The 25,170-nt window shown below is 44.0% G+C and overlaps 1 protein-coding gene across 1 annotated transcript in view; it reads right to left on the bottom strand.

Annotated features, from left to right (window-relative positions):
* The window catches only part of exoc4 (exocyst complex component 4), a 108,212-nt gene that overhangs the window by 55,567 nt on the left and 27,475 nt on the right, over positions 1 to 25,170 (bottom strand). The window contains exons 9-11 of the mRNA XM_058077159.1: positions 18,411 to 18,556; positions 17,213 to 17,301; positions 3,036 to 3,132 (exon numbers count right to left, since the gene is read on the bottom strand). Of these exons, the coding sequence (XP_057933142.1) occupies positions 3,036 to 3,132; positions 17,213 to 17,301; positions 18,411 to 18,556 (332 nt within the window). The remainder of the gene's footprint in view (positions 1 to 3,035; positions 3,133 to 17,212; positions 17,302 to 18,410; positions 18,557 to 25,170) is intronic.

The following is a 25,170-nucleotide window of genomic DNA, read 5'->3' as shown; positions in this document are numbered from 1 at the left end:
TACTAAAGAGTTCAATTCCACCCTCGGATATCTCTGTGTGGAGTTTGCATGTTCTCCCCGTGCATGCGTGGGTTTTTTTCCGGGTACTCCGGTTTCCTCCCACATTCCAAAAACATGCTAGGTTAATTAGCGACTCCAAATTGTCCATAGGTATGAATGTGAATGTACATGGTTGTTTGTCTATATGTGCCCTGTGATTGGCTAGCTGGCTGGCTGGCCACCAGTCCAGGGTGTATCCCGCCTCTCGCCCAAAGACAGCTGGAATAGGCTACACATTCCAAAATTCCCAAAACATGCTAGTATCAGTGCTCTAGGTACTGGCTTGGGAACGCCCCAGGACCCACCGGGAGGAGCAGGACGAAATAGACAGGTAGAGAGAGCGACAATGTAACAGTGACTATAGGGGTGTTATTTCATGCCTAGAGGGCTCTAATAATGTTAAAAATGTATGCTCTAATGACAAAACATTACATTCATGAATGAGAAACCCTAAAATAAACAACCTAATTAACAAAAGTCATGTTGTTTAATGGCTGCACAGCGACCGAGTGGTTAGCGTGCAGACCATACAGCTAGGAGACCCGGGTTCAAGGTCTTGGGCATCTCTGTGTGGAGTTTGCATGTTCTTGTGTGTGGGTTTTCTCCGGGTACTCCGGTTTCCTCCCACATTCCAAAAACATGCTAGGTTAATTGGCGACTCCAAATTGTCCATAGGTATGAATGTGAGTGTGAATGGTTGTTTGTCTATATGTGCCCTGTGATTGGCTGACCACCAGTCCAGGGTGTACCCCGCTTCTCGCCCAAAGACAGCTGGGATAGGCTCCAGCACCCCTGCGACCCTCGTGAGGATAAGAGGTAGAAAATGAATGAATGAATTTAAAAATTATTACTAATATTTATCTGTTTGAGGATGTGAAACATTAAAGTGTGACAAACACTTCTTCACCCCCCCCCCCCTGTATATCTGGCTAACACGCCCCTCTAACCAAGGGATTTGGAGGCCCCATCCAAGGCCCTGCGGAATAACTAATCCCCTCAGAATATTCACAGTCAGACATGCACAACCTTGAAGGCACCGGAGCAATCATTCCTAACTTTTCCGCTGCTAGACGGTCCAAGACGGAACAGTAAACAAGCAACAGCCTTGGCGGGGAATTCAGCGACGCACGCAGGGGATGAACGGCTTAGAGCGGGTGCCAATGACACACCATATTGTCAGAGTAAAGCAGCCTAAGAGCGCACGCATAAACACGAGCATCCTTTAAGGAACCTTTCTTTCCTGGGAAGTTTGGCCGCTTTAATGCAGGGGTCTCAAACAATGTGGCCCGCAGGACACTAGTTTGAGGCCCCCACCTTGATATGAAAGTTTAATGTTAGTTTGATATGGATGCTGTATGGTATCATGTACCCAGAAAAAAATATTACATTTGATTAATGTTCATGTTAAAGGTTAAATAACTGTTAATAGTTATCCTCCCTATCCGTGTGGAAGTGGTAAGTTTTTGGCTATTTAAGTTTAAAGGAAATAACTTGAAGGCTACCGTTTAGGTCGCTAGCTCTCTAGTTTGCGAGTTAGCGCGTGTCTCAAGACCCTGCAGTTGCGCAAAATGTTGTAAATAAAAAAAGTATAAATGTGACTATAGTCGTGTTTTGTCATGTCTACAGGGCTCTAATAATGCTTTGTTCATTTTAATCTGAAAAAATATAATTTGTCTACCCACCAACTATATGTGGTTTCTTAAGTTTTTATTATTTGCCGTTTTATTATGATTATTATATTTATTTATTTATTTATTACTGATTTATTGATTTTCTTTATTCTTGATTTGTTTATTTATTTTTCATCTTATTTTGTGTAGAAAAATAAAAATGTTTTATCAGAGCTTTTATTGTAGAAAATTGGAACCAAAGCGAAGTTTTTTTAATTTTTTTGTTTTTAATAAATGCGTTTTTTTTTTGGGGGGGGGGGGGGGGGGGGGACCTGATGCGGCCCAGTCTCACCCAGACCCGAGCTCCAGTGGCCCCCCAAGTAAATTGAGTTTGAGACCCCTGCTTTAATGGAAAGAAATTGCCATATTACACAACTTAGCGTGAGTTGTTTCAGCTTTATGCCGCCGCGGAAAACAGATTGACTGCTTTTTGTCATTAAAGCTGCTGGTTTGCGGGAGGTGCAGCGATCCATCAGCGGGGCTCTGCCATTAGAACGCCATCTGTAAGCCGCGGCGTGCCAGTGGCGCTGAAGGCCCCGCCCTGCTGAACAACTCGCCGTGATTGATACGAGTCGTTACGGACTGCATGAAAGACGAGTTTTGTTTTGGGATTGTTGTGACTGCAAAACGCCAGATGGAGACATTGAAAGAAAAGAGGGGGGGGGGGCATAAACATGTAGCAAGTTGGAGAAGGAAGGGGGGCAACGTATGAGCCAACTGAGCCACCGTCCAGATGGCGTGGTGTTGCTGTAGCTACCTTCAAGATGCTTTAAGAGTCAAAACATCTGCCGGGTTCGCCGCTTGTGCCAAAACGTTACAATCATCCCAACCCCTGCGCGTTGCAAAATAGACATGGCGTGCGTCAAAATTGCGTGCCAGGAAGAACTGGGAAGCATCGCAAGCATTAATGGATCCTTGAAGGTAATGTATCACGGCGTCACAATTCAATTAGGGCGTCTTGGTGATTAGATTTACACCAATCTCGTGGGAGCTGCGCTGAAAACTACCAGGCCTTCAGAGTACTCCGAGTTAATGGCGAGCAAGGCTGTCGATCCCTTCGATCCCTGCAGGGGTATCAACCAAACATCTCGTACATTGCATGAAACTTGATTTACGGCAAGGCGCTCGACATTTAAAAAAAAAACAAAATCATCACAAATCGATAGATGACCACTAAGAGGGTTTGTAACTCAATCAGTTTCCCGGAAGTGAGTCATGCGTCTTGACGGTCTCGACCGTCTTGAGCGTCTCGGCTTCTGTTTTCCATTGGATTCATTGCGTTCGAATCCGACACACATCAGCAACTTTGCATAGCGTTGGCGTTACCTGAGAAGAGGCTGGAAGATGACGGTGATGTTCCTCGCTCCGGGTTTACACACAAATTTCATTTCTCCGCCTTCCATCAGGTTGTCGTCGGCGCCGCCTGCAAGACACACGCGGCGACCCGATTAAAGACGGAACAATTTGCAGCAGACTCGGACCGATGTGAATGCATGATCACACTTCCTGCAACCCCGGCTAACAGGGGTTAATCAGGAAATCACGTAACAAGCTGTGACAGTGATGGCACAGTACAACATTAGTGTGGGGGTGGGGGTGGAGAAAGGGGGGGGGGGGGTGCGCGGGAGACAAAGAACACTGAAGCTCATTACCTCCGCTCGTGCTGAAGTAATCGATATAATTGACGGTTTGTCGTCGATACGGAAAACTGCAGAGCGGAAAGAATGAGCAGTCGCCCGGGTGTGTCTTGAAGGAATACAATTCACGGATGAAGGCGTTTGCATGCAAATTGGGAGGTACGATATTTCACAAACTACACTTCCCTTGGAACAATGGTGCTCGCAATGAATATTGACACTGTAGACCCGGCATAGGCCGGTTCCAGGTATACCACGGTACCATGGTACTGTAACTAACTAGCACTGTTCCGTTTATGGAATCAAAAATGATTACTGCGCTTCGTATATTGGAAGAATTTAAATCAGGGGTGGCAGCACGGTGGTCGAGTGGTTAGCGCGCAGACCTCACAGCTAAGAGAACGGAGTTTAATCCCACATCTCGGCCATCTCTGTGTGGAGTTTGCATGTTCTCCCCGTGTATGCGTGGGTTTTCTCCGGGTACTCCGGTTTCCTCCCACATTCCAAAAACATGCTAGGTTAATTGGCGACTCCAAATTGTCCAAATTTAAAATCAAATTTAAATCAATGGAATATGTTCATACACGGTGTTCGAGTGGTTAGCGCGCAGGCCTCACAGCTAGGAGACCGGAGTTCAACCCCCCCCCCTACATTCCAAAAACATGCTAGGTTAATTAGCGACTCCAAATTGTCCAAATTTAAAATCAATGGAATATGTTCATACACGGTAGACGAGTGGTTAGCACGCAGGCCTCACAGCTAGGAGACACGAGTTCGATTCCACCCACGGCCATCTCTGTGTGGAGTTTGCATGTTCTCCCCGTGCATGCGTGGGTTTTCTCCGGGTACTCCGGTTTCCTCCCACATTCCAAAAACATGCTAGGTTAATTAGCGACTCCAAATTGTCCATAGGTATGAATGTGAGTGTGAATGGTTGTTTGTCTATATGTGCCCTGTGATTGGCTGGCCACCAGTCCAGGGTGTACCCCGCCTCTTGCCTGAAGACAGCTGGGATAGGCTCCAGCACCCCATGTGAGGATAAGCGGTAGAAAATGAATGAATGAATGAATAATTTATCAGGAAAATGACCCTCACTGAAGACATGACTGTTCCCAAAGACGCCACATGGCAGCGAGATCAACCACCACCACCTTCCTTCCTGTTTACGGTCACACCAAGCAAGACGCATGTTTTCAGTGAAAGTAAAAACAACCTTAAATGTTTGTTTATCTTTTTTGGTTGTTTTCAGCCTGTTAAACTAGAATTGATCAACTATGCATAAAAACATGTTTTGCGTTTCTGGAAGAGATTAATTGGATTTACATGATTTGGTTAACATCTGTTTCGATTAGAGTCGGACTTTTTGAAACGAACCAAGGTTCCACTGTCCCGATATGATCTAATATCTCATTTTTCTGCCAATAATATCGGTCGTCTGATACTATCCAAAACCCCAACTGTGAGACTCGCACACACACACACGCCCGCACGTGTATCGAACCAAAGCACCGCACTTTTCTGCGATTATGTTGAGATGCCCGCCAGCCGTTGAGTGCCATCCTGACCCGTAACCGTAGCCCACCCTGTCACGTCCAGACAGGTCTGAAGAGACCCATGCATATTAATGGCCGCCGCTGTTTAATATTCATCAGTGTTATGCCCCTGTTGGCAGCTGGTCCCAGACCCTCGGCGAGGCTTCCCACTCGCTCGCATCGTCTGACACGGCTGCAGATGTTTAGAGCATGAAATTAAATTGGTCATTGTCATCGGGTCTGCACACGGGGGGGGGGCTTGTTTACGCACAGGGAAGAGGTTTCGGCTTGGACAGGTAAAGCTGACTTCCTCAAAGTTGGACAAAGAAAGGAAAATGGAGAGTAGCCTGCTGGCGACTTTGTTTATATTGCTGTAATTGACTCCTAATTCAATCGGCATCAATGGATGGAGTCGCAGGGAATCACGCAGATCAAACTTGCAAAGTTTGCGAAGGAGTAAAGGCCGTCCTTGTCAATTTTTTTTTCAAGAAAATTCAGTAGTCTGAGATAAAACTGGTTTGATTAGAAATAGGTTTTTGAGCCCGAGCAGCCCGGGGAACAATGGCTTGATATGCATTTGAATGCACGGCTTCGCACGCGCCGCCGAGGCAATACGGAACAAGCCTCGCCGCTACGTCGATGTGTCTTTGTGTTGTATCACACAAGCTCTGCAAGGACATTTTGGGAAGGGAAATGAAAGCGGAGGAAAAAAACACAAGGCCGAGGCTTTATTCCTCAAAAAAAACCTCACATTTCCAGTCAACTATCTTGGTGTGCGATTTCTCATTACCATCATTTAAGGGGGGGGGGGGGGGCACACTTTGAAAATTAACGAGTCACAAACATTGACCTCCTGTGATAAACCTTTCAAATCGGAGTATTAATGCACATGGTAGTACACACTTTTTCAGAATTTTAAGTTAAAATCATCTTCCTCTTACGATAAAACAAGTAAACATTCAAACTACTACACTAAATACTTGTGATTGGTACAAAATCATTGACATCAGTACTTCACAATGACAATATGGCAATAAAGGTAATTACTCAATAAATACTTGTGTGAGTCAAAACAGCTAAGTAGCGTAGATTAAACATGCTAACATCCAGTTAGCATATGCTATCAAACATTACAGATACACAACAAACGATGATGCAAAAGACAACGCATAGGAGTTCAGGATGCAAAGCCGATAAAAGTGAACGGCTAACTTTTCTTCTGCATGTGGGCATCTTACAGAGGATTTACGAATAACAAAAAACGCAGGCCAAACTTTGGGGGTGCTGGAGCCTATCCCAGCTCTCTTTTGGGCGAGAGGCCGGGTACACCCTGGACTGGTGGCCAGCCAATCACAGGGCACATATAGACAAACAACCATTCACACTCACATTCATACCTATGGACAATTTGGAGTCACTAATTAACCTAGCATGTTTTTGGAATGTGGGAGGAAACCGGAGTACCCGGAGAAAACCCACGCATGCACGGGGAGAACATGCAAACTCCACACAGAGATGGCCGAGGGTGGAATTGAACTCTTTAGTAGTCAGCAGTAGAATATAGGTTAGTTTCAGGAAAATATCAGTTCCCCACTAAAAAAGGGAGACTATATCAACATTCATTCATTCATTCATTTTCTACCTCTTATCCTCACGTGGTTTGCAAGGGTGCTGGAGCCTATCCCAGCTGTCTTCGGGCGAGAGGCGGGGTACACCCTGGACTGGTGGCCAGCCAGCCAATCACAGGGCACATATAGACAAACAACCATTCACACTCACATTCATACCTATGGACAATTTGGAGTCACCAATTAACCTAGCATGTTTTTGGAATGTGGGAGGAAACCGGAGTACCCGAAGAAAACCCATTCCACACAGAGATGGCCGAGGATGGGATTGATCTCGGGTCTCCTAGCTGTGAGGCTAACCACTCGACCGCCGCAGGGCTCTACATTAAAAACCAAAATGACTTGCCCATAGGGAATCCTTAAGGTGAGAACTACTTGCCCCATGTAAAATGAAAAGACTGCCATAATGATATCATGTAATTTTTTATGGCATCACATGAGAATCTCAAATAAATAAAATAATGAAATAAATAATACTTTACACATGGTAGTCGTAGTAAGCAGTGATATTTATAAGTTGTGCACCACAATGAAACATTATTGAATAGACACATTTGTGTACTAGTAAAGTGTTTTTAATCCAGAAAAAAAGCTCAATGGTCAAACAATAATTTGTGAAGCAAAGGTGAGAAAAATACACAGAGAAATGAAACCGCTAGGTTTTGTAGCTTGTGCAAAATCAGCACTTGGTATTGGATCTAATGGGTGGTGTTTCATTGTGACCACTTCAAATTGTCACAGCAATGTGATTCACTCACCTGTGCCATCATTTGATTTGCTGCCGCTAATAAAATACTTGTTTAGGAGGCACTGGTTCATCACTTTTTGCTGTTTCCTTCAGAATTAGACGATGTTGGCAGCGCCGCCATGACGGATGTTTTCGTAGTCAAACGATCGCTGATTGGTTGATCGCGAACAACGGGTGTGGGTAAAACGCGGACTGTGGATTACGGACCGCGGTCTAAATAAACGATTCTGATTGGTCCATTTCAAGATTTACAAGGATTGCTTTGCAAATTACCACCGGAATTACTCAGTCAGTGTTTTACCAACACCCAACAAGAACCGCTTTAAAAAAAAACTCTTGGCAGTATGGCATTCCAAAGTGCACTTGCCCGACGGGAATATCGCTGATTGGATTTACTTGCCCGAATTTTGTTTTAACTTGCCCCGGGCCATCGGTACATCGTTATTGTCGAGCCCTGCGCCGTGCAGCCGCTGCTAAATGAGGGTTTAGTTTAGTATCAACTTAGTTGAAAATGTTCCGATGTGAAAGAGCCCCTAAATGTGTTTTCCCTATCAGATACAACAAGAGTGGCTCCCTGTTGCTTTCATTGAGGCAACATCCACTCTTCCAGGTTGGAGCCCCCCACACCCCTCCCCCCTCTATCCCCACCCCCGGTGGAGATTTCCGCCTAATGCAGCCAAATCCATGCAGCACACGCACGGCGACTATGGATCACTGCAGCACATGACCGACTTCAAGGCGTACGCACACTCCGATACACTTACCTACACCGCACAAGCATCCAGCCGGCCACCCCTTACGGTGACTTGGCACCCGCTCCCCCCCCATCCCACATGTAATCAAGTCAGTCAGTGACTTAGTGAAATTGCATTAGCCACACTTTTCTGGGTTTGATTAGAAAAAAGGGGATCTGATCCTGCAGATTCGGGTAGCAATTTAATATATGTGTTTTTTTTATTATTATATTATTCTTAAAACACAGTCTCCTGGGAGCAAGGAGACGAGTAAGTGACAAATTCAGATCGGGAATAATCCCACACGAGTTAGGAATGGTTACGGGTGTTTTACATGGTAATGGAATACGCTTGTTTTGTGACTTATTCTTCCATTTCTATCGCATTACTTTTGGCGACAGCGTCGTCTCCCAGCATGCAAAGGGAATCTCAATTTACTGTTTATGCATAAGCTTGCACAACTGTTGGCATATGCGTACCTATAGCGAACCCACAGAGTCCAAAACCCGGGTCTCAATAATGTATGAATCTTTGGTCATCTTTGACGGGGAGGGAAGGAGGGGGGGGGCAACCCATCACAATCTGTCTCCCTTCGTGTCTGATTGGATCTTAACAAGAGCTTTCCATTATTGAAATGAAATTTGACGCCGCCATCCGGGAGACTGAGCCCTCAGATGAGAATTAATAGCATCAATAAATAATGGCATAAATATATTGAGGCGTGAAATGAGTTGGATTAATTATTAAAAGTGTTTCTTTTTTCTGCATCGGTGTCGGTACGCTCCTCTGTGGATTTACTGTGAGTGATGTTATGACAACAAAAAGTACAGAGCCCGATGAATACTGAGTGGTATTTAAACAAGTTTACATTTCACCGAAGAAACGCCAACAAAAGATGCTTCCAACTTTTTTTCCCTCGTTCCCTTTCCGCCATCTTCTCCCTCCCAATCAGGAGAACGGAGATTGAAAGCAAACACAGAGGTGCCAGTAACGACAAGACTTGCTCTAATTGAAATTAGCCTCAGGTTGGGGGGGGGGGGATACGCCAGGCTCTGTCAATATGATTGAATTTCAGCGGCTTCTACTGCAGGCCCCTCCCCTCGGAACAGTGAGGATAAAACAAGAGACACAAAGATAACTTTTAGGGTGTCAACTGTGGAAATTGTAGGAGAAAAATGTGGAAAAAGCTAATATTTATAAACATATTTACAGGGATGAAACAACAGTAGGGCTGCACGGTGGACGAGTGGTTACCGTGCATGTTGCCGTTATTCTGCGCCACAGCAGCAATCTCATAATCTTTGGCACAAACTGGCGCCGGTCCAATGTCTGTTTTGGTCAAGTAGTTTGGAAAATAAATTACCCGCAAAATATGTGACTTATACTCCAGTGCGACTTATGTATGTTTTTTTCTACATAATTATGCATTTTTGGCCTTGTGCGACTTATACTCCAATGTATGTTATGTATGTTATCTTATGTATGTTTTTTTTCTACCTAATTATAAATTGTTCACCTTGTGCAACTTATACATGTTTTTTTCTACCTAATTGTGAATTTTTGGCCTTGTGCGACTTATACTCCAGTGCTACTTATGTATGTTTTTTTCTACCTAATTATGAATTTTGGGCCTTGTGCGACTTATACTTCAGTGCTACTTATGTATATTTTTTTCTACCTAATTATGCATTTTTGGCCTTGTGCGACTTATACTCCAGTGCTACTTATGTATGTTTTTTTTCTACCTAATTATGAATTTTTGGCCTTGTGCAACTTATACTCCAGTGCTACTTCATTCATTCATTTTCTACCGCTTTTCCTCATACGTGAACACTCTTATGATTTTTAATATTGTTACGCCGATTGAACTACATTACTTGCGCATTGCCACTTGGCCAAACCGCACGTGCTAGCTACTAGCCGGATAGCATCTTGCTACAGCACACATTTATATTATATTTTCTATATATTATTATATTATATATATATATTATATTATATTGTACATATATTATTGTATTTTTTTCTTCTACGATCTGTGGTGGCTGGTTTCCTTGTTTCCGACTGCCTCATGAGGTGAGGCGTGCGTCGTTCAAGTTTAAAGTAGTGCCGCTTCCGTTGATGCATGATTTGGGTACGTGCCAAGGTCATTTACATTCCTTCAGAGGTGTCGTGGGGGCAGGGGGGGACGCCTAATTATTGCAGTAAGTAAACAACATCTAATGAAAATAGCAGCGGGTCTCCAGCCAGCTGCCACGTTTAAAAAGGAAGTACAAACGTATGACACGATATTAACGGCGCGTCAGGTTACAAGCTTCAATCTTATCTCCGCAGCCAGTTACATCGCTGCAGGGTGAGCGGCAAAGGGTGGGCAAAGCAAAGAGACGTGTCACTTTCCCTTGACACCCTCATGTATAGAAATACCGACAATGTGTGCTTCAATTACAGCGTGTCGTACATGTTCCATGTTATGGATGTCATGTATGGCAAAACTTGGCCTCGCTGGAAGCCGACGGGAGCCCTCATCCGTCATCCAGGTGACATTAGTGGAACATCTATATATAGCTGGCGTTCTTATGGGAATACTGGACTGCAATATCTTGGGATTGTTTGGTTGGTTTTGAACATGCTTTACATGCTGACGATTACAACTGTCATTGTACTGCACTTGAAACTAGCATGTTTTTGGAATTTTGGAATGTGGAGCCTATCCCAGCTGTCTTTGGGTGAAAGGCGGGGTACACCCTGGACTGGTGGCCAGCCAGCCAATCACAGGGCACATAGAGACAAACAACCATTCACACTCACATTCATACCTATGGACAATTTGGAGTCGCTAATTAACCTAGCATGTTTTTGGAATGTGGGAGGAAACCGGAGTACCCGGAGAAAACCCACACATGGAGAACATGCAAACTCCACACAGAGATGGCTGAGGGTGGAATTGAACTCTGGTCTCCTAGCTGTGAGGTCTGCGTGCTAACCACTCGACTACCATGTATGAACATATTCCATTGATTTTAAATTTCGACAATTTGGAGTCGCTAATTAACCTAGCATGTTTTTGGAATGTGGGAGGAAACCGGAGTACCCGGAGAAAACCCACGCATGCACGGGGAGAACATGCAAACTCCTTACAGAGATGGCCGAGTGTGGGATTGAACTCGGTCTCCTGGCTGTGAGGTCTGTGTGCTAACCACTCGACCGCCGTGCAGCCAAGTATAAACATCCATCAATCCATCCATTTTGTACCGCTTAACCTCACAAGGGTTGCGGGGGTGCTGGAGCCTATCCCAGCTGTCTTCGGGCGAGCGGCGGGGTACACCCTGGACTGGTGGCCAGCCAATCACAGGGCACATATAGACAAACAACCATTCACACTCACATTCATACCTATGGACAATTTGGAGTCGCTAATTAACCTAGCATGTTTTTGGAATGTGGGAGGAAACCGGAGTACCCGGAGAAAACCCACGCATGGAGAACATGCAAACTCCACACGGAGATGGCCGAGGGTGGGATTGAACTCGGGTCTCCTAGCTGTGAGGTCTGCACGCTAGCCACTCGTCCACCGTGCAGCCAATACAAGAGTCAACTTGTACATGTTGGCAGTGGGGTGCCCACTCCACTCTTTGAGACTAATGTAGTTTGCTCTAATGTACTTTACACTTTCGCTTTTCTTTGCCTTTTGATATTCAAAACAGAACTCGCCCAATCTAATTACAAGCCCAGGATGAAAACACAAGAAAGATGTTTATTATGTGGAAGAAACAGTGCTGTAATCCCGCGAGAAGGGGTCAGCAGAAGTGGCGTTCAATGTCACAAAAGGCTGGGGAAAGAAGGTGCAAATGGAAAAGTGTCTAGCGGGAGATGTTGCCGTGCCGGAGGTGATGCTGAGTGGGACATAAAGCAGAAAGGGATTATTCCTGCCAAGTGATGTGTGATGCTACGCTAGGAGCTTAGCATTCTGATGTCTTCTTGCCCGGAGGTGAGCACACCATTGTGCAGAGGTACCTAATGATGTGGCCGGCGTGCGTGGAGCCGTCGTATTATGAAAACCATCATCGTAATATTTGCCTGGAGTGTCAATCATCCCTCGTCCAGGGCGCTCGATCAATACCTGACCTCGCAATTTGTAATTTAAAGGGAACCTCATGTGGTATTTGAACTTTGTCAGTGGAAAAGTCGATTTTTGCTTTCCTGTTTGCAAAATGATCCTTGGTAAAGATTGAATATTCAATACATAATACTCCTGCACACAATAGGCACACGTATTTTTTATGCTATTTATTTGTACAGTCAACTTCACACCAATGTAAACCTCGGGGAAATATGACATCCGTAACAGAAAAGGTTTTAGCAATATCAATATGTGGAGTCAAATTATGGGATGGCCTGAAACAGTACGAGCATACGGTGTCATTCATTTATGACACACATCTAACCACTCGTTCATTATTGAAATGATTACAAGTTGTAATCAAATTAATCAGTTTTCCATTTAATTCATTGTGATTAATCGCCATTTGCCAAATAATAATGAAATATGATAGACCTCACAGCTAGGACACCAGGGTTCAATTCCACCCTCTGCCATCTTTATGTGGAGTTTGCATGTTCTCCCCGTGCATGCGTGGGTTTTTTTTCCGGGTACTCCGGTTTCCTCCCACATTCCAAAAACATGCTAGGTTAATTAGCGACTCCAAATTGTCCATAGGTATGAATGTGAGTGTGAATGGTTGTTTGTCTATATGTGCCCTGTGTTTGGCTGGCCACCAGTCCAGGGTGTACCCCGCCTCTCGCCCGAAGACAGCTGGGATCCAGCACCCTCGTGAGGAAAAGCGGTAGAAAATGAATGAATGACTCTTGTATTCACTTTCAACTACAGTACAGATAAAAAAATAGATATTATCAGTTTATTCGAGGGTTGGGGGTGCGAAAACATTTCTGTCCCTTGGGGGGGTTTTGACAGAAAATAATTGAGAACCACTACATTTGAGGGGGGGGTCAGGCAATGTGTGTTTACGCGCATGCATGTGTCGATGTGGAGCGCTATCATGAGGGAAGGGCAAGCTGCCACGCGGAACGTGCCCTGGGGCAAGGCAATATAACAAGTACCGCAATGAACAGCCATGACATCATGGCAAATAGTATTTTTTTTTTAAAATTGTAAATACATGATGTGGGAGGGAGTTATGGATAAATATATTCTCACCTCCACTCCCCGGGTGACCGGCGTCCGCCGCCGCCACCGCCACCCCACACAGACAATGCCGAGGCAATGAAACGCGTCTACAGCTGGAAAATGATTATTTTCATCATTTATTCATAGAAGTGTGATTGAAACCGGATGAGGTTGAGTAGTGTGAAGTCATAGTTTAAAAAAAAAAAATCCACCGGCCTGGCTATGGAAAACATGGCGGCGTCATAAAGATTTTGTGGATTAATTGAAGCGTGTGAGGCGTGTGCAAAAGGCGAGCAATTAACTGGTCTTGTGTGTTTGCACATGTTGCACGGATACACGACCAGGCCCCCGACTCAAACATTCCATATTCAAATCCATTAGGCTGAAAAGGTTGAAAACAATAATAACAACGTTGCATATCTTCTCTGGTGGTTCCTTCTTACTGAACACACACACGGACGAGACCTGAACGGAATGTGCTGATTAAAAGCTTGACGGGTCGTCCTCTCTCGTCTCCCCCCCGAGGGACAGCGTTTCCTGGAGCGAGAAAATGAACCCTATAATTGCTCCTGATGAGATGTTTGGGGAGGCTGACCATGCACTGAGCCAATCAGTGACTAGCGGTGATGTACGCAGCGTCCCGCAAAAGTTAATGCGGCCCCACACATTTCAGAATTTTAATGACGGTATCGTCTCAAAGTGCAGCATCTGCGGGGGTTGCTCCCTCGGATCACCCGCAAATGGCGACACGTGGTCCTCAAACCAACCTCTTCCCTCATGATGGTGCTCACGCTATATCCTTAGATTATTGCTACCTTGTTTTTTTGTGTTTTTTCTCAATTAATCAATAAATGATAGCTGTTTGATGGTAGACTAGTTATTGTTAGTCAAAACATACTGAATGTACCACAGAGCGAAAAAAGTTCTCCTCCTTTTCCCTGTGGAAGTGGTACGTTTTTGGTTTCTTACTTTGTCATTTTTCCCCACCCTTGAGTTTAGAAGAAATAAATTTGAGGCTAACTGGCTAGCTTGTGGACATATGGAGTGGCATAATAGTTGGCACAAACAATGAATAATCGCAGAATATAATATATAACATATACGAGCTTGGCATGCATCTTTTCCATGTAAATACCCGATGTCCATGCGACTTATGTATGTTTTTTTCTACCTAATTATGCATTTTTGGCCTTGTGCGACTTATACTTCACTGCGACTTATGTATGTTTTTTTTCTACCTAATTATGAATTTTTGGCCTTGTGCGAATTATACTCCAGTGCAACTTATGTATGTTTTTTTCTAACTAATTATGATTTTTTTGCCTTGTGCGAATTATACTCCAGTGCGACTTATGTATGTTTTTTTTTACCTAATTATGAATTTTTGGCCTTGTGCGACTTATACTCCAGTGCGACTTATGTATGTTTTTTTTCTACCTAAATATGCATTTCTGGCCTTGTGCGACTTATACTCCAGTGCGGCTTATGTATGTTTTTTTCTACCTAATTATGCATTTTTGGCCTTGTACAACTTATACTCCAGTGCGACTTATGTATGTTTTTTTCTACCTAATTGTGCGACTTTTTTATGCATTTTTGGCATTGTGCGACTTATAGTCCAGAAAATACGGTATATATTTTCATGTAAAACAACCATTTTTGTTTATGTTGTGGTATAGATATTTTGGTAAAAGTTATGCTTGAAATGTATCTCTGATAACTGATATTTAGACAATCACAGCTGCGTGTTGCATCACTGTACCGCGACACAAGCTGTACACAGACTAGTCTTAAGTATCTTTTCTGCAGTACTGCCCCTTGGAAAGATACAGCAAATGCTGAAAAGCGAAAGGGTTGTACACTCGCTGCTGTGTTATGTCCAAACTTGCCAAAGCACTCCATTCCCAACAATCAAAGTTCCCAGCGTAGCGCATGTTGGTAAGCTCTTGACTTCAAATAAGTTGCGTCTTAGAGGTACACTTGACTAAGCTTGAAGTAGACTACTAAATCCCGTCGCCGCACGAACTCATCAACTCCATCTCTCATTCCGGGGCGCCTCGCCTCCCAATTTCATTTGATTCAGGATGAAGTCCCTTTCAATGCATGTTTTTTTTTTCTAATTTCTCCCCTCGCAAATCTCTTAATGGCTTCTTCGCTGGACCCTGATGAAAACAATGACTTTTAACCTTCCCTCTTCTTGCCTCCCGCCCGTCCTTCCATGCATCCGTCCGTCCCGCAGCCAATCACAGTGGACTTATTTCACTTTCTAAATGATTTCTTACTCCTTCAATCTCTTTGCAGCCATTCAAAAGGCTGGGGCCCAGGCAGGCAGGCAAGCATTGGTGCATTGTGACAGGTGAAATGAAAGCTCAGAGAAATCTCATCTTCTTATGAACGCTCCGAGGCATTCAGCCAGTCAAAAAAAAAAAAAAAAGAACAGAAAAAGAAAAATCCTGCACTGTTCCTTCTTTCTGAAGGCGCAGACAGATGGAAGATGAAAAAAGAGGAGCTGTTATTTCAAGACCATTTGGGGGTTTTCCTTTATCCACAGTTGATCACTGCTGTTCTTGTTTTCTCCTTAGCGGCAAGGGAGGGGGTGGGGGGGGGCAGTGCACTGACTTGCCATAATAGCAACTGTAGGAATACGTTGCGTTAACTACATAGTAATATATGCACGGCAAATCAAGCCTTTCTAGGTGTGTCGTTGCACTTTTTTTTGGAACTTTTACTGTGTGTTCTAAAGATATAACAACAGATAAAAAGAGACAGCTCATGACAGAGCTTTCTCCATCGCTGCCCCCCCCACCCTCTGGAACTCTTTGCCCCATTCACTCCGTGCTTGCGCCGACCTTCCCAGTTTCAAATAATAACTAAAAACCCACATCTTTAATTCTGTTTTTAATGTTTTTAACTTTTTATACCTGACTGCTGTGCCCCGCCCCGCTTTTACTCATGTTTTAACTGTGTATTAACCAATTAATGTTGTATTTTAATGTATCTTTTACTCTGTTTACTTGCTTTTATTCAACTCCATTGTTCTGTAAAGTGTCTTTGAGTATTTTGAAAAGCGCTATACAAATAAAATGTATTATTATTATTCATTCATTCATTTTCTACCGCTTTATCCTCACGAGGGTCGGGGGTGCTGGAGCCTACCCCAGCTGTCTTCGGGCGAGAGGCGGGGTATAGCCCTGGACTGGTCACCAGCCAATCACAGGGCACATATAAACAAACAACCATTCACACTCACATTCATACCTATGGACAATTTGGAGTCGCTAATTAACCTAGCATGTTTTTGGAATGTGGGAGGAAAGCCGGAGTACCCGGAGAAAACCCACGCATGCACGGGGAGAACATGCAAACTCCACACAGAGATGGCCGAGGGTGGAATTGAACCCTGGTCTCCTAGCTGTGAGGTCTGCGCGCTAACAACTAGACCGCCGTGCCGCCCCATTATTATTACAGGATTTCAACCGACACCTTGTGCTAAATCAGCACGTTATTTTGTTGCCAATCTCAGTCAAACACCATCAGAGTAAGTTAGAATTATGCAAACGGATAAATACGTCCCGTTAAGGCATCATCATCATCATCATCATCCAAATTGTAGCTGTTGATCGTTCTTTTTAGCGCCTTCTTCTGGTGCAGACAAAAAGAGCTTGCCTCTAGTGGGTTGCTGTGTGAGAAAAGAGGGAGTGGCTGCTAGAGTGAAACCTCAAGGTCGGAGGCAGAGTGGAAGATGTGGGAGCAAAAGAGCAGCTTTGACTCTCCAGAGTCTGACTGTGTGTGTGTGTGTGTGTGTTAAATGTGTTTAGAAGCATTCTGCAAAGTCACACTGCTATCTCCTCTCCCCGTCTCCTGTCTCCACCTGCATCCCCACCTTCCCCTCCATCTGTCCCATTACGGACAGTGGAGCGCTCTCTAATTCCAAGCACTAATTGACTCCCTTGGCTTGTCATTTATTTCCTTTTCCTGATGAACCGTCATAAAGAAGTCCTATTTTTCCACCATCATCTTTCTGAATCGGCGTCCTCACCTTGCAATTCTCCGCTCTTGCTGTAGAGCTCTCGTCTCTGCTCCCTCAGATAGGCACTCATACTGATGGCATGGGATGAGGATTCAAACCTACAAGAAATGCAGGGAAGTCCATCAGGTTTCTGTATTGGAAGACTCGATGCTGGAATTTAGACAGTAGAGAAGCGCTTTTAGAAAGCCCTGCTGGGTACACCCCATTATGTGTGTCTGCAGCTTTAATGCTAACGAGTGTGTTTGTCCACGACGTGTCTGCTACACAATGTGGGACTTTATCTACTTTTCACAAATGCACCGTAATTCTGCACTCGTCCAAACACATGCCATACATCAGATACATACATATACAGATATATTGTAACTGGTGTTATCTTAGTGATGTCTGATTGGTTGTATTTTCTCATATTGTATCTACTATGGCAACAGGGCCAAGATAAAGATGGCCCTCCATGTCTGGAGGGCAAATTATATTTAGTAGCTCATTCATTCATTTTCTACCGCTTATCCTCACGAGGGTCGCAGGAGGTGCTGGAGCCTATCCCAGCTGTCTTCGGGCGAGAGGCGGGGTACACCCTGGACTGGTGGCCAGCCAGCCAATCACAGGGCACATATAGACAAACAACCATTCACACTCACATTCATACCTATGGACAATTTGGAGTCGCTAATTAACATAGCATGTTTTTGGAATGTGGGAGGAAACCGGAGTACCTGGGGAAAACCCAAGCATGCACGGGGAGAACATGCAAACTCCACACAGAGATTGCTGAGGGTGGGATTGAACTCGGGTCTCCTAGCTGTGAGGTCTGTGCGCAAACCACTCGACCACTGTGCAACCAAGTATGAACATCCATCAATCCATTAATTTTCTGTCGCTTATCCTCACAAGGGTTGCGGCGGGGGGTGGTGGAGCCTATCCCAGATGTCTTGGGGCGAGAGGCGGGGTACACCCTGGACTGGTGGCCAGCCAATCACAGGGCACATATAGACAACCATTCACACTCACATTCATACCTATGGACAATTTGGAGTCGCCATTGAGGTCTGCGCGCTAACCACTCCACCGCCGTGCAGCCAAGTATGACCATATTCCGTTTATTAAAATTGATTGCAATTAGATCTGTAACCAATTAACCGTGATAAACGAGGGATGTCTGTATAATTTTGCCTAAAAATGGGAACCTATTAGAGTGAGTCCTTACTTGAAAAGTGACTGCTTGGCACGCTGCGGCTTCTTCTTGGCAAAAAAGGCGGCGAACTCGCTGCCCGTGCTGGCGTAGGCGAGCTGGGCCGACGGCTCTGTGGTGCTGCGACTGTTCTTGACGTCCAGATACTCCATGAGAAGAACCTGGACAAAGAAAACATGGTCACAAAGGTACTTCGAAAGGAACTTCAGCATAAGCTGAACTAGAATGTTCATTCTAAAAGGTTCATTCTAAAACTCAGGTAAGAATTTAATTCAGGGGGCCCAGAAGTGTCCAAAATGTCTTGGTAAGATGAAGAATTAAGAATTAAAGGTGTCCAGCCCAATACTGATTCATGAAATAATTGATGATGGAGTCCATCATTGCAATATATCGCAAAATCAAGCCCCATTTTCCTGAGAGAAAAGGGCCTGTGTGCACGTACTGTACGTACATGATGACCACTATATGCAGAGCGGTGTCGACCATTTAAGCCAATGATCCATGGGCAAATCAGTCAATGTCTTATCATGCTTCATAAAAATCTTATCAACTTCTAACAATAGGATGAGACCATGGCGATGCGGCCAGAACAGACAAAAGTGAACTTCCTCCACTCCATCATTCTATCCTCTCGCTCGCTTACGCTCATTTTTCAACATCTCTTTCGCGCCTCATCTTTCTATTTTCTCACTCGCTCGTCTTAATTTCTCGCCCCCGTGTGCAATACATATGCTCGGAAATAGCGCCCCGCACCCTGCATCAAACGGCTCCATAATTTAGCGAGGGCCATTTAGCCTTGTGTCTAATTCGGAGGCGCGATGTGGGTCGGCCCCCCGGAATGGGACATGGAGTAATGGCCGGGCAGATGGAGATCCATCCCCGCCGTAATGATGTAATTAGGGCCGCAGAGAGAGCAAGCTTGCCGCCATGCATGGGAAAAGCCGCTACGTGAGAGAGCCTCCATTCGCACAAGAAACGACGGCAACATGAGGATTGTTTACAAAAGTAAACAGTAGCTTAGGGCTGTGTGACACCGCTTGCTACCAGGCCTCACGCTGCGGCTAATCCCATCACTGTATTAATTACTTAACGATGAGCTGATGGGGCGAAACCCCCGCTTGCAGCCCCCCAAACGCAACTTAATGAAATGCCAACGCTGCACTGATGAAGGGAGGGGGGGAGTGGTTGGGGGGGCTGTGACCCTACTTAAATTGCATTAGCCCGCTGACAGTGTGAACTTTGGAGGCAATTAACTGGACTGCGATGGGAGAAAAGACAAGAAGGGTTCAGAAAAAGGCTATTAGGCATAGATTTTTCAAAGTACATAAAATATATATTTTATACCCTACTGATTTACGATTTTTTAGTTTGTCACACTTAAATGTTTCAGATCATCAAACAAACTTAATTAGTCGATGGCAACACAGCTGAACCCAAAATGCAGTTTTTAAAAGCAACTTTGTATGACCTCCATTCACATCTGTCAGTCTGGAAAAGATTACAAAGCCATTTATAAAGCTTTGGGACTCCAGCAAACCACAGTGAGAGCCTGGAAAAACCTGGAACTGTTTAAAAATGTTAAACTAAAATGTTACTCTGATTTAAAAAAAAGGCGCATGTGGAGTCTGACGACGAGAAGCTCGACATGTGACGCTAGCCAGCTAGCTGCTGCCGGTGACAGCTAGGCGAAATGTAAGAAAAATGTCAAGTTGGTGTTATCACGCTATGAATTGTCATGCCGCCACCGAATGGGGATCGTGTTTTTTTTTTAATCATCGATGTTTATCGGAGCGTGCAGAACTCACAGGTAGGAGACCAGGGTTCAATTCCACCCTCGGCCATCTCTGTGTGGAGTTTGCATATTCTCCCCCGTGCATGCGTGGGTTTTCTCCAGGTACTCCGGTTTCCTCTCACATTACAAAAACATGCTAGATCTCCAAATTGTCCATAGGTATGAATGTGAGTGTGAATGGTTGTTTGTCTATATGTGCCCTGTGATTTGCTGGCCACCAGTCCAGGGTGTACCCTGCCTCTCGCCTGAAGACGGTTGGGATAGGCTCCAGCACCCCTGCAACCCTCGTGAGGATAAGAGGTAGAAAATGAATGAATGTTGGTGTAGTCTCCCTTTTTTAGTGGGGAACTGATATTTTCCTGAAACTAACATATGTTCTACTGCTGACTACTAAAGAGTTCAATTCCACCCTCGGCCATCTCTGTGTGGAGTTTGCATGTTCTCCCCTGTGCATGTGTGGGTTTTCTCCAGGTACTCCTCCCACATTCCAAAAACATGCTAGGTTAATTAGCGGCTCCAAATTGTCCATAGGTATGAATGTGAGTGTGAATGGTTGTTTGGCTATATGTGCCCTGTGATTGGCTAGCTAGCCACCAGTCCAGGGTGTACAAATCGGCGGTGGATCGAAGGAAACATCCATGCTACCCATGCTAACACCGGGCTAAAATGACAACAGTCCGGCGCTACAATCTGTCAATCACGTTGCCGTGCTCGCCGACAAGAGATTCTATCCATAACGCTGCAAAAAACATAGATTGGTTTTTGATGAAGTCCCTGGCGGGTTTGATGTAGCAGATGTCGGCGAGGTGGGAGAACGGAGAAAGGACGTGATGGAGAGGAACATTTACAGCTCGTCTTCACCTCACTGGGGCAAAATGTAAATAGTAGCGGAATAATTGTGACACGTTGTGATTAAAATGTTGGACGGGTACAACGTAGCGGCGTGGTTCCTCATATCTAATTAAAAGACCATCATTGTCTTGTGATGGCGCTCGCCTGGCAGTTCAATTTGCCTCCCTCTCACTCGGCTGATGAGCTGACGGCAGTGATGTGCGTGCGTGTGTGTTTTGTTGATTTAATTCATTGACGTTAAATAATCATTTTACCAGAGACATCCAAATAACGGAGTTCTGACGGGAAAAAAAAAACGGGAGCAATGTGTCATAAGATACCCCAGAAGAAAAGGGAAATCACAGCAGTGGAAGAACTAAGGAGGACTTATCAAAGCGGAGCCCACATCCAAGAACTCTCATTCTTGATGCTTCTGCATAATCTTGAAAATCATCCATTTGAAAATCACAACTTTGAAGAAAAGAAGTGCAATAGACGGAGTAGAAATGCAAATGGAATAACGATGAAGACCGGATTCTAGATGGAAATGCCACATTTTTGTTATTTTTTTTTTTCCAGCAGGATTATGCCCAAAGCTACTTATCTTTCCGTTGGTGTGACACTTCACCCATTAAACTGTGATGAGGATCAGAATAAAAAAAGGTGCAAATCCCGGAATTACATCGCAAGTTAGGATATTGCACGGCTCTTAACGACATAATTCAGGAATATTATCTCCGAAGGAAGCAGTTCAGAACTACAGATAAAAATGGATTACAACTCATTATTATCATGTTAACGTTTTTCTTATTAAGATGACAAGTTTTTCCTCATACTATTTAAACTCTGTGCTATTTTATTCTGTGATGTGGACCAACAGTAAAACAGCCAAGGGCCACAAATCAGGGGTCATGGTTTCTCTCCAAGTTGACTTAAGCCGATTATTTAGCTCATTTTATGCCCTTTTGTATTGGGTTGTGGACTCCTACTAGCTAACAGGACTCCTATAGAGCAGCTACACACAATGACCTGCACAGAAAACTTTCTACATCTTCTGGAATCTGCACCTAATTCATCTTTGGACTTTGGTTGCAGTTTGCAAAAATGACATTTAAATGACAAATGAATTAAAAAAATTTAAAAACTTAAATTATATTAGAAAGGCAGGAAGTGAACAAATGTAACAGTTACTTTCCGAAAACAATGGTATACATGGAAAGGAATTGCGCAAATTCGTGTGTTCGCAAAGTTTGAACAAATAAACCGAATTCAATTGGAATATTTGGGTCCATGTATACGTAGGCTACTGATTGTAAAAGTAACTGATTGTAATGCTAATGGTTTCATTTCATTTGAAAGTGCATCAGATTATAATTGAATGCATCCCATAATCAGTTCACAGTTCCACATGTCCAAAAAAAGGAGTAGGAAGAAGCAAAGCTTATTAAATCCTACCCTTCCATCTGGTACTTTATATATATATTTTTTTTAAATTTTGTCACTTACCGAAGTACGAGGTGATATGACAGATATATTATAATATATTTATGGACTGGCTCAGTAGCCAGCCCATAGACTGCTACTTGCAGTAGCAGTCTATGGGCTGGCTACTGAGCCAGCCCATATTGTTATTCCTTGTGCGTTTAGTTATGGACTGGCTCAGTAGCCAGCCCATAGACTGCTACTTGCAGTAGCAGTCTATGGGCTGGCTACTGAGCCAGCCCATATTGTTATTGCTGTTTAGTTATTATTATGGACTGGCTCAGTAGCCAGCCCATAGACTGCTACTTGCAGTAGCAGTCTATGGGCTGGCTACTGAGCCAGCCCATATTGTTATTCCTTGTGCGTTTAGTTATGGACTGGCTCAGTAGCCAGCCCATAGACTGCTACTTGCAGTAGCAGTCTATGGGCTGGCTACTGAGCCAGCCCATATTGTTATTGCTGTTTAGTTATTATTCCGTATATCTTAATCTTCCACTTTTTGCGCGCGTAATGCGGCCAAAACCGCAAGAAGGACCCCCACACATGTTACACCGCCGGAAACGTGGCGCTCGGGACTACAGCGGTATTTAATTTTTGGAAAGTTTTGTGTAACCATGGCGACGCTATTAACGAAAACGTTAAAAAATGGGCCACTTGATTAGGGAATCGCTGTTCTATTTTTAGAACAGCACATAGAAAACGAGAATTTACAGACTTTTCACAGCCTTTTAGCTCAGCCATACGGCCACGTAGAAACGTGATTGATGGCTCATTTTTGAGATAAACGTCTGAACTCTCTCTGTGGCTAAATGCTAATTGCTAGCATGTTAGCATGTTAGCATTTAAGCTAATTTACTCATGTCTAAAGGCAAATACACACATGGCATGATGTAGGGAGGTCATAGGACAACCTTGGCAGTTTCTAAACTTGAGGCTCTCTTGCTAGGTGCTAGCATGTTAGCCGTTAGCATGTTAGCATTTAAGCTAATTTACTCATGTCTAAAGGCAAATACACACATGGCATGATGTAGGGAGGTTATAGGACAACCTTGGCACTTTCTAAACTTGAGGCTCTCTTGCTAGGTGCTAGCATGATAACTGTTAGCATGTTAGCCTTTAAGCTAATTTACTCACGTTTAAAGGCAAATACACACATGGCATGATATAGGGAGGTTATAGGACAACCTTGGCACTTTCTAAACTTGAAACCCTCTTGCTAGGTGCTAACATGGTAGCCGTTAGCATGTTAGCATTTAAGCTAATTTACTCATGTCTAAAGGCAAATACACACATGGCATGATGTAGGGAGGTTATAGGACAACCTTGGCACTTTCTCAACTTGATGCTCTCTTGCTAGGTGCTAGCATGGTAGCCGTTAGCATGTTAGCATTTAAGCTAATTTACTCATGTCTTCAGGCAAATACACATATGGCATGGTGTAGGGAGGTTATAGGACAACCTTGGCACTTTCTAAACTTGAGGCTCTCTTGCTAGGTGCTAGCATAATGATTGTTAGCATGTTAGCATTTAAGCTAATTTACTCACGTTTAAAGGCAAATACACACATGACATGATGTGGGGAGGCTATAGGACAACCTTGGTAGTTTCTAAACTTGAGGCTGTCTTGCTAGGTGCTAGCATGTTAGCCGTTAGCATGTTAGCATTTAAGCTAATTTACTCATGTCTAAAGGCAAATACACACATGGCATGATGTAGGGAGGTTACAGGACAACCTTGTCACTTTCTAAACTTGGGACTCTCTAGCTAGGTGCTAGCATGATGACTGTTAGCATGTTAGCATTTAAGCTAATTTGCTCATGTTTAAAGGCAAATTTACACATGCATGATGCAGGGACGTTATAGGACATCCTTGGCAGTTTCTAAACTTGAGGCTGTCTTGCTAGGTGCTAGTATGTTAGCCGTTAGCATGTTAGCATTTAAGCTAATTTACTCATGTCTAAAGGCAAATACACACATGGCATGATGTAGGGAGGTTATAGGACAACCTTGGCACTTTCTAAACTTGAGGGTCTCTTGCTAGGTGCTAGCATGATAACTGTTAGCATGTTAGCATTGAAGCTAATTTACTCACGTTTAAAGGCAAATACACACATGGCATGATAAAGGGAGGTTGAAGGACAACCTTGGCACTTTGTAAACTTGAAACTCTCTTGCTAGGTGCTAGCATGGTAGCCGTTAGCATGTTAGCATTTAAGCTAATTTACTCATGTCTTCAGGCAAATACACATATGGCATGGTGTAGGGAGGTTATAGGACAACCTTGGCACTTTCTAAACTTGGGACTCTCTTGCTAGGTGCTAAAATGATGACTGTTAGCATGTTAGCATTTAAGCTAATTTGCTCATGTTTAAAGGCAAATACACATATGCATGATGCAGGGACGTTATAGGACATCCTTGGCAGTTTCTAAACTTGAGGCTGTCTTGCTAGGTGCTAGCATGTTAGCCGTTAGCATGTTAGCATTTAAGCTAATTTACTCATGTCTAAAGGCAAATACACACATGGCATGATGTAGGGAGGTTATAGGACAACCTTGGCACTTTCTAAACTTGAGGGTCTCTTGCTAGGTGCTAGCATGATAACTGTTAGCATGTTAGCATTTAAGCTAATTTACTCACGTTTAAAGGCATATACACACATGCATGATGC

This window comes from Doryrhamphus excisus, chromosome 7, assembly GCF_030265055.1.
Source record: "Doryrhamphus excisus isolate RoL2022-K1 chromosome 7, RoL_Dexc_1.0, whole genome shotgun sequence".
In the NCBI taxonomy this organism is placed as follows: domain Eukaryota; kingdom Metazoa; phylum Chordata; class Actinopteri; order Syngnathiformes; family Syngnathidae; genus Doryrhamphus; species Doryrhamphus excisus.
Note: the sequence above shows the minus strand (reverse complement) of the source record. Positions and strands in the feature narration are given on the sequence as shown.